The sequence below is a fragment of the Oryctolagus cuniculus genome, chromosome 7 (assembly GCF_964237555.1).
Source record: "Oryctolagus cuniculus chromosome 7, mOryCun1.1, whole genome shotgun sequence".
Taxonomy (NCBI): Eukaryota; Metazoa; Chordata; class Mammalia; order Lagomorpha; family Leporidae; genus Oryctolagus; species Oryctolagus cuniculus.
The window spans coordinates 129,840,004-129,850,517 of record NC_091438.1 but is presented as its reverse complement, the minus strand read 5'-3'; the positions used below and the strand labels follow the sequence as shown (position 1 = coordinate 129,850,517).

General features: G+C 47.4%; 1 protein-coding gene and 1 non-coding gene across 13 annotated transcripts in view; both read left to right on the top strand.

The window, feature by feature from the left end:
* The window catches only part of CFAP57 (cilia and flagella associated protein 57), an 81,092-nt gene that overhangs the window by 289 nt on the left and 70,289 nt on the right, over window positions 1–10,514 (top strand). For all 12 annotated transcript variants that reach the window (XR_007923666.2, XR_007923667.2, XM_070076991.1 and 9 more), the window contains exon 2: window positions 80–253. Coding sequence is in view for 9 of the 12 variants with exons in the window: in XM_008265423.4 (XP_008263645.2) it covers window positions 97–253 (157 nt within the window). In the remaining 3 variants the exon portion in view is untranslated. The remainder of the gene's footprint in view (window positions 1–79; window positions 254–10,514) is intronic.
* Window positions 4,313–4,446, top strand: LOC127493876 (small nucleolar RNA SNORA47). Its single transcript, XR_007924413.1, has one exon. It is a non-coding gene; the product is annotated as a small nucleolar RNA SNORA47 (small nucleolar RNA).

The following is a 10,514-nucleotide window of genomic DNA, read 5'->3' as shown; positions in this document are numbered from 1 at the left end:
GAGAGCAGGGTCCGGGGCGGGCGGGGGCGGGTCCGGGGCGGGGCGTTCCCCGTCTCACCTGTGCGCTCGGTCCCCGCAGCGCTCTGACCCGGGACCATGTCCTCCGTGGTAGCCCAGTCGCTGCATGTGTTTGGACTTCGAGCTCACGTAGCCAACAATATCTTCTTCTTCGACGAGCAGACCGTTATGTTTCCTTCAGGAAATCACTGTGTGAAGTACAATGTGGATCAGAAATGGCAAAAATTCATTCCAGGTAAAAACCCTTTCCATCCAGACCCACGCGTTAAAAGTAAGTGCCACGTGTCGTCCGAGAGCCCCAGCACGATGCCCGGAAGGACCTTTTTTGGCCAACTTGAATGTGCATACTGTTTTATGAATGTGGCGGGCATGAATGTTGGCTTGCATTCCCGGTTAAAATCGCACATAAAATAGTGTTCCTTTAAAAGTACTTTTTTCACTGTAATTTCATTAAAAGAATTACTTTGATGAATCTGTTCGTGCATTTTCAGTATCATTTTTACCATGACCAGAGCACTCTCTGAGCTCTCTAGCCCAGTTTCCCAGAGTATACCACCTTCTATACAGCACCCTTTGAATCCATGTGTGTTTAAAATACTGGAAATCTCATCCTGTTTGTGTAATGTTACAGCATTTGATTTTGATTGCATTGTCCCTGCGGGTGGTAGTCATGATTTCTTTAATCATTTTTCCCTACTCTGTTATCTTCAGCACTTGGTACTGTGTCATACATACACAAAAAAGAACAGCTACATATATATATTTATATATATATATAATATATATAAACAATGACAGTAAAACGGAGATGTATGAACTCAGGATGGGAAGCAGAACATTGCCAGTTCCAGTTCTCCCCAATTCCTTCTCTACCCGCCCCCCCACACAGGCACATCCCATCTTGGATTTTGTAATAATTCCATTTTTTCAATATAGTTTTACCAAATATATGTAACCTTATACAAGATATATATTTTTTTTGCCATTTTCCAGTTTTATATAAATGAAATCATATTCTGTGACTTGCTACTTTCATTCAGTGCTATGCTTTTGAGATTTGTGTATCTTTTTTTTTAAGAGTTATTTATTTGAAAGACAGAGTTACAAGAGAGAGGAAGAGACACAGAGAGAGTTAGAGACAGAGAGAGAGAGATCTTCATCTGCAAGTTCACTCCTCAAATGGTGGCATTGGCCAGAGCTGGGCCAAGCAGAAACCAGGAACCAGGAGTTTCTTGCAGGCCTCCCACGTGGGTGCCGGAGCCCAGACACTCGGGCTGTCCTCTGCTGCAGGTGGCACAATGCCAGCCCTGGGATTTGTGCATCTTGATATATTTAACTGAGTTCATTTTACTTTCATATAATGCTCCATCATATGAGAATAATGCCTTAAATATATTCATCATCCATTCTAATACTGGAAGACTTTTGTCAAATCATTTTTGTCATCACGAACCATACATTCATTTATACTCATCCCTGTGTGCTCATCCCCATGTGCAGAGTCCCTCCAGGAATACAGCAGTGGGATAGGACCACCCTGTACCCTGCCAGAAGGACGTAAGAGTCTTCATTCTGGCACAACTGCACCAGCCCCTGCTGTCATCCAGTATCCTAATTTTTTGCTGATCTAGTGGTTGAGAAAAGATACAGTATTTTTTAAAGAGTTATAGAGAGAAAGAGAGAGAGAGAGGTCTTCCATCCACTGGTTCACTCCCCAAATGGCTGCAGCAGCCGGAGCTGTGCCGATCCGAAGTAAGGAGCCAGGAGATTCTTCCAGGTCTCCAGCACAGGTGCAGGGGCCCAGGCACTAGGGCCATCTTCCACTGCTTTCCCAGGCCACAGTGAAGAGCTGGATTGGAAGAGAAGCAGCCGGGACTAGAACCGGCGCCCATATGGGATTCCAGCGCCATAGCGCCAGCTCCAAGATACAATATTTTTAGATTGCATTTCTGTATACTAATGAGAATATCTTTTCACATGTTTATGGGTTCCTCCTATTTAGTTCTATGGTAACTATGGTAACAACAAGTGTTGGTTTTCTATATTGGGGGGTGTTTGGTAATTTTCTTATTGATTCATGGGGTACACTGTAAATATTCTATGTACTAATCATTTGTCAGATATATGAGTTGCAAATAATTTCCCCTAGTTTGGGACTTGATTTGCTTTATGTTTTATTTTTTAATTTAAGACTTTAAAAAATTGTTTTATTAATGTATTCTCCATATGACATCTTTGATGGACAGAATATTTTACTTTTGTTAAGGTCAGATGTATCAGACATCATCTAGTATTCTGTTAGAATAAACTATATTGAATACAGTTGGATTTTATTGATTTTTACATCCAGCACATCTGCTGTTATTCTGATGATTTTATCTAAAGATTATTTGAAATTTTCCATTTAGACTGCCATATTCTATACAAATAATGATAGTCTTGTTTCTTTTTCTTGTGTTGTTTTACTGATAAATACCTTCAGGGAAAGGAAAGTGGACATCCCTCCTTGTTGTATTTCTGGTTTTCAAGATAATTCTTTTAGCTTTCCCTTATAAAGGATGTTCTCAGTAGACGTTTGTCAATGTACTTTATCAGGGTAAGGAAGTTGCTTTCTCTTTTTGACTTGCTATGCTCCCCCAACTCAAAAAAAATAAAAATACTAAGTTTTATTATGTCCATTTTCTGCACTTTGCATAAAACCATATTACTTTCTAGAATTAAATCAGTCATCCTTTTATGCAAACATTTCTCTATATTTGCTCTCATTTTGACCAAACCCTTTGTCAAATCAAATACTCCAGCTGGGGTCATTTTTTTTCTGCATTTAGTAATAATGTGTTAATGGTAAACTCTCTCTTGTTGCTTGTTTGAAAATACCTTTATTTCATCCTCATTTTAAAAAGATAGTTTGGCCAACACTGTTCATCATCACATTTTAGGTCATATTCCATTAATTTTTGCCTTCTATTTTGTCACTGTCATTAAGAAGCTAGCCATCAAGTTCTTCTTTCTGTAGATGATGTGTCTTTTTTTAACTCTAAAGAATCGTCCCTTTTTGTTATTAGAAACACACACACACACATAAATACGTGTTTTATTTTCAATTTCTATCCTAAGCATTCTTAGAGATTACTGGATCTAAGGATCTAAGGATAGTTATCTCTCAGTTATTCTAGAAAATCCTCAATAATTGTTACTTCAATGTAGTGTCCTTTTTGTTCTGTTGTCTCCTGGAACTCCTCATCATCTCAACTCCATCCTCCATGTTTTTTAATTCTTATTTGGGTTTCCCAATTCTTAGTCTCTCTGTGTTACATTCTAGATCATTCCGTTAGGTTTGTCCTTTAGTTCATGGACCCTCTTTTCAGCTGTGTCTGACCTGCTGCTTAATGTATCCACTGAGACCCTGGTTTTGGTAGTTGTGCTCATGTTCCCGCACTTCCTCCACCCTGAGCTCTGACTTGTATCACTGTGTGTGGATCCTCCCAGTCCATCCACACGTCCTATAAACAGCCACCTTCTGGCCAGCCTTCAGGCCTCAGACCTGTGGATGAAGCTGGTGCTGAGTTTGTCAGCAGACTCTGGACCATTTGGTCAGAGTCCTGGGTTCCTGGGGTGGGTTCTGGAAGAGGCAGTGCCAATTCCAGGTGGCCCCCTCCATTCCATCTTACAGTAAGTTGAGAGCCACAACACAGCACTCTAAAATATGGGGCCCAGGGATGGATCTATGCTGGCCCAGTGTCAGGGCATTACTGGTGAAGTGCAGAGTATAAAGATCATGAAATCAGGAGATCAGGATTTGATCTAGCTTTCTTTCCATCTTATAACCTTACAGAACCTCATTCTCATTTGTAAATTGAGATGCTGCCTGGCTCACTCAGCTCGAAGAGTCATGATGAGGTTGAGACATGCTCATTTGTTCATTCAACAAAAATTCATTCAAAGCCTCCTGTGAGGGGCTGGAATTGTGGCACAGCAAGTTAAACTACCACCTGCCTCCCATGCATCCCATATGAGCACTGGTTCAAGTCCTGGTTGACCCATTTACAATCTAGCTCCCTGCTAATGCGTCTGGGAAAGCAGCAGAGGATGACCCAAGTGCTTGGACCCCTGCGCCTACTATGGAAGACTCAGATGGAATTCCAGGCTCCTGGCTTTGTCCTGGTCCAGTCCTAGCCATTTGTGGCCATTGGAGAGTGAAACCACTGATGGAAGATCTCTGTCTCTCCCTCCTTCTGTCACTCTGCCTTTCAAATAAAAAAAAAAAAAAGTTATTTAAGAAAATAAGAAAGGGTGGAGGACTGAGAAGGTGAGCAGCGCCTGCCATGCTGCCTCCCACCGGTAAGGACCTCCAACAGCAAAGGGCTGCCTGGCAGAGGCCGCCCCTCTGCCACCTCCGGGGGGCAGCGCTGCGCCAGCCCACAGTCTCAGTGCTGCTTCTCTCTGGCTCCGAGGCACAGCATCCCCAGGCCCAAGGGATCCTGCCTGTCACCCTGGCGCCCACCAGACAGCATTCACGCTTGTGGCGCTCCCCTGGGCATCCCAGTTTGACAGTGACCCAGAGACCTCTTGCGGGGTGAAAGCGGGACAGGCAGCTGGCCACAGCACAGATGACTGGAGGTCTGTGGCGCCCATCAGAGACCCTGCAGGCTGTGTGCAGTTATAAGCCCCCAGCTCAAAGCTCATCCGAATACAATGCAGCTACAGGAAAAGTCTTCATCTCTTCAGGACAGGGATCCATTACTGTGCTCTCCTTATTTGAGCATAGCCAGTCATCAAAAAGGAGCTAGGACAAGCCTAAATTCAATGCAGAGGAAATTGAATTCTAAGAAAAAGGTGGAGGAGAAATTTGAGGCGAAGTTGGATAATTAGAAATGTTTCTCAGCAGGCATGTGACCCAGGGCTTAGGACTCCAGTCCCCATCGGAGAGCCCAGGTTCACGTCCCAGCCCCGGCTCCTGGCTCCAGCTCCCCACAAATGCAGACCCTGCAAGGCGACAGTGACAGCTCAAGTAACGGCTTGTGGCACCCTTGGGGGAGATCTATGTTGAGTTCCCAGCACCAGCCGGTACAGGCATTTCGGGAGTGAACCAGCAGATGGGTCCGTCTTTCCGTGTGTCTTTCTGTCCCCTTTTCTCTCAAATTAAAACAACTTTAAAAAGCGGAAGAAAAAAAAAAAGAAGAACCTCCTGTGTTCCTGACACAGAAGAGAGACAGACACACACACACACACACACACACACTCCTATGCTTGTGGTGCTTTTACGCTAGTAGGGGAGAGTGCCAATAAACAGAGTAAATTCAGTACCTAGGTTGGGTCATGATTGATGCTAATGAGATCAAATAAAGCATGGAAAGAGAAACTTAGGGGAGTATGAAGTTGTAGGCCAGGGGCCTAAGGGAAGACTGAAGGAAATGAAGGAGTTGGCCGTGCTCATACAGGAAGGGCAGGGGAGCAGCAGAGAGACTGGCCACAGCTCCGATTTGAGGTGCTCCGTGTGTTAGGAGAGAATGAAGGCGTGAGGAACGAGAGGTAAGGCAAAGAAATCATGGGAGCAGTGCCGCCTAGGACTGTGCCGGTCGTGCGCCTGCTATAAGTGAAATGAGAAGCCAAAGCGGTCTGAGCAGAGACAGGATCCGAGTGAGGTTTGCACAGGTTCCTCTGGCTGCTGTGCAGAGAACAGACTTGAGGAGGAAGCAGAGAGAGATGGCTGCTGGAATCCATGAGAGGAAAGGGTGCTGAGAGCCAAGGGGCTGGCGTTGTAGCATAGCTGGTAAAGCCCATAAATCCCTTATGGGCGCTGGTTTGAGAGCTAGCTGCTCCACTTCCAATCAGGGTCCCTGCTGATGGCCCTGGAAAGCAGGGGAAGATGGCCTAAGTACTTGGACCCCTGCACCCATGTGAGAGACCCAGAGGAAGCTCCTGGCTCCTGGCTTCGGATTGGTGCACCTCCGGCTGCTGCAGCTGTTTGGAGGGTGAACCAGTAGATGGAAGCTCTTTCTCTTTCTCTGCCTCTCTGAAACTCTGACTTTCAAATAAATAAATCTTTAAAAAAAAAAAAAAAAAAAGATGATGGGGTAGGCTTTTGGTGAAGCAGTTGAGAGGCTTATATCCCTTATTGGAATCCCTGTTCCACTTCTGATCCAGCTTCCTGCTAGTACACACCGTGGAGGCAGCAGGCAGTGCCTCAAGTACTCGGGTACCTGCCACCCGTGCAGGAGACTGAGATTGAGCTCTGGGCTCGCACCTCAATCCTGTCTCTGCATCTGGGGAGTGAACCAGCAGATGGAAGGGCTGTGTTTCTTTGCTTTTCAGATAAAATTAAAATAAATAAGTGAGAAACATTTTTAAATCAAACTGGGGCAAGCCCTGTGGCACAAGTCAGGCCACTGCTTGAGATGCCAGCATCCCAAATAAGAGTGCCTGGGTCAATTCCCGACTCCCCCCCCTTTTTTTTTTAAGATTTTTTTTTTTTATTTATGTATTTGAGAGGTAGAGTTACAGAGAGAAAGATCTTCCATCTGCTGGTTCACTCCCCAAATGGCTGCAACTGCTGGAGCTGCGCTGATCTGAAGCCAGGAGCCAGGGAGCTTTTTCCAGGTCTACCATGCAGGTGCAGGGGCCATCTTCCACTGCTTTCCCAGGCCTTAGCAGAGAGCTGGATAAGAATAGGAGCAGCCAGGACTAGAACCATCGCCCATATAAGATGCCAGCACTACGGGGAGGGAGGGGAATTAACTACTACGCCACAGCACCAGCCCCCCACCCTCTAATCCAGCCTCCTGCTAATGTGCCTGAGAAGCAGCAGATGATGGCCCAAGTAGTTGGGTTCCTGCCTCCCACATGGTAGACCTGGATGGAGTTCCTGGCTCCTGGCTTCAGCCTGGCTCAGCTCTGGCAGTTGTGGGCACTTGGGAAGTAAACCAGAAGACAGAAAATCAATCCATCTCTCACTCACTCTTTGTCACTCTGCCTTTCACATAAATCTTTAAACACACACACACACACACACACACACACACACATAAAATACCAGAAGCAAATATACAAATTAGACACATTTGGATTTTTTTTTTTTTTTTTTTTTTTTTACAGGCAGAGTGGACAGTGAGAGAGAGAGAGACAGAGAGAAAGGTCTTCCTTTGCCGTTGGTTTACCCTCCAATGGCCACCGTGACTGGTGCGCTGCAGCTGGCACATCGCGCTGATCAGAAGCCAGGAGCCAGGTGCTTTTCCTGGTCTCCCATGGGGTGCAGGGCCCAAGCACCTGGGCCATCCTCCACTGCACTCCCTGGCCACAGCAGAGGGCTGGCCTGGAAGAGGAGCAACCAGGACAGAATCCGGCACCCCGACCGGGACTAGAACCCGGTGTGCCGGCACCACAAGGTGGAGGATTAGCCTGTTGAGCCACGGCGCCAGCCTGGATGGTCTATTTTTTCACTTGAAAGACAGAGACAGTGATCTTCCATCCACTGGATGCAATAGCCAGGTCTCCCATGTGGGTTGCAGGGGCCCAAGTACTTGGATCATCCTCTGCTGCCTTCCCAAATGCATTACCAAGGAGCTGGATTGGAGGTGGAGCAGCCTGAGCTCGAGCCCACAGGATGCTGGCATGCCCACTGTGCCGCCCTAGACTGGGTGGGATTTCCACCTTTGCTCCTAACTTCCCTAGCCTATATTCTATCCCAAGGGGTCCCTCCGACTCCAGTCACCCAAACCAAAAACCTAGACATCATTTGCTACTCCTGTCTCTCTCCCCTCATAAGGCAATCACAAGGTCCCGTGAGTTAACCTTAGCCTTTCTGCCTTTCTCGGGTCTCCCTCCTCTGCATTCCCACTGCCCCTGCCCCCTTCACACTGCTTATTGCGGCCGTCACTTCTCACTTCTCCCCGTCGCCAGCTGACTGTCTTCCTTCCTTTTTCTTCTTTTTTTTTTTTTTTTTTGACAGGCAGAGTGGACAGTGAGAGAGAGAGACAGAGAGAAAGGTCTTCCTTTGCTGTTGGTTCACTCTCCAATGGCCGCTGCGGCTGACGCACCATGCTGATCCGAAGCCAGGAGCCAGGTGCTTTTCCTGGTCTCCCATGGGGTGCAGGGCCCAAGCACTTGGGCCATCCTCCACTGCCTTCCCGGGCCACAGCAGAGAGCTGGCCCAGAAGAGGGGCAACCAGGACAGAATCCAACGCCCCGACCAGGACTAGAACCCCGTGTGCTGGCGCCGCAGGCGGAGGATTAGCCTATTGAGCCACAGCGCCGGCCTGTCTTCCTTCCCTCCAGGGTGATCTTCCTGCCAGCCGGCTCTTTCTACTGCATGCACGTGGTGCTCCCTAGATGTGTTCAGTGGCTTCAGTTTGCCTCCCCGGTGAAGTCCACACTCTCGTGCAAGGCTCTCAGTGACACAGACCTGGATTCTGCAGGGTGCAGTGACTGCCCGCAGCCCTCCCAGCAAAGGCCTGGGCCCCGGGGCAGCACTGATGAGCAGCTCGCCTCAGCCCTCCTTGGCCTGTGAAGCAGCAGCAGGGGCCCATAACTGGGGACCCAGCACACCACTTTCTTTCTTTTATTTTTAAATTTATTTATGTATGCAAAAGGCAGGGTGAGAGAGAGAGAGCGAGCTTCTAACCTCTGGTTTACTCCCCTAAATGGCTGGGGCTGGACCAGGCTGAAACCAGGAGCCAGACTCTATCCACGTCTTGCATGTGGGTACAAAGGGCCCAGGCATTTGGGCCATCTTCCACTGCTTCCTCAGGCCATTAGCAGGGAGCTGGATGAGAAGTGGAGCAGCCAGGGGGTCGGCACTGTGGCATAACAGGTAAAGCCACCACCTGCAGTGCTGGCATCCCATATGGGCACCTGTTTGAGCCCCAGCTGCTCCACTTCTGATCCAGCTCTCTGCTGTGGACTGGGAAAGCAGTGGAGGATGGCCCAGGTTTTTAGGCTCCTATACCCATGAGGGAGACCTGGGTGAAGCTCCTGGCTCCTGACTTCGGATTGGCACAGCTCCAGGCATTGCAGCCATCTGGGGAGCGAGCCAGCAGATGAAGGATTCTCCCTCCCTCTCTCTCTCTCTGCCTCTGCCTCTCTATAACTCTGCCTTTCAAATAATAAGTAAATAAATCTTTAAAAAAATAATAAAAAAGTGGAGCAGCCGGGACTCGAATCAGTGCCCATAGGGGACACCAGTACTGCAGAATCCCGGCCGCCCAGTGCCTCACTTCCTAATGCATCTTTTCTTTCCCCGTTCCCTCCCTGCCTGGGCTTGCAGCCGCGGGACAGCTTGCCAGCAGAGCACAGCGCCTAAGGTCTGTGGTACTTTTAACCCAAGAAACTGGTTTCATTTTAATTTATTTTAAAAGCAGGAAAAATGGATATAATAATGAATTATATATTAGTGCATGCAACCTGGGTTATATTTCTCTTTATGTCACTCATAATACATATTACTGCATCCATTTTTAAAAATATATAAAAATATGAGAAGTGTTAGGCTCAGTGGTTAAGATGCTGCCAGGTTGAAATCCTTACTTAAGGTATACTAAGCTGATCTTCTGTATACTAAGATAATCGAAAATGAATCTGGATGTGAATGGAAGGGGAGAGGGAGTGGGAAAGGGGAGGGTGGTGGGTGGGAGGGACGGTATGGGGGGGAAAGCCATTGTAACCCATGAGACGTACTTTGGAAATTTATATTCATTAAATAAAAGATAAAAAAAAAAAATAAAGGAAATAACTAGGAAAAAAAAAAAAAAAAAAGATGCTGCCAGGGACACCTGAGTCCCACATCAGAGTTTGTAAGTCTGAGTCCCAGCTCTGCTGCTGATTTCAGTCACCTGCTAGCGCACACCCTGGGAGTCAGCAGGTGATGGATCAAGTACAGGGCTTCCCGCCACCTGTGTAGGAGACCCAGATGGAATTCCAAGTTCCTGACTTCAGCCTGACCCAGCCCCAGCTGTTTCAGGCATTTGGAGAGCAAGCTAGCAATAGGAGATCTCTGTCTCTGCCTCTGCCTTTCTAATAACTAAATAAATAAATTTTAGAAAGTAATGTATGGGAGCCAGCATTGTGGCATAGCTGGTGAAGGTTGCAGTGCTGGCATCCCATATTGGAGTGCTGCTTCAAGTCCTATCTGATCTGTTTCTGACCCAGCTCCATAATGCACCTGGGAAAGTAGCAGAAAATGTCCCAAGTGCTTGGGCCCCTGCCACCCTTGTGAGAGACCAGGATGGAGTTCCAGGCTCCTGGCTTCAGACTGGCCCAGACCTTGCTGTTGCGGTCATTTAGAGAGTGAAACAGTGGGTGGAAGATCTCTCTCTCTCTCTCTCTCTCTCTCTCTCCTCCCCTCTCCCCCTCTCCCCCTCCCCCTCCCTCCCTCCTCCCTCTGTCATTTTGCCTTTTAAATAAACAGCAGACAAATCTTAATAATATTAGGGCCTGTGAAAGCAAAAGTGCATGGCGAAGGACTCCTAAAGCAGCCTGGATTGCTTGCGGCCCTGGCCCCG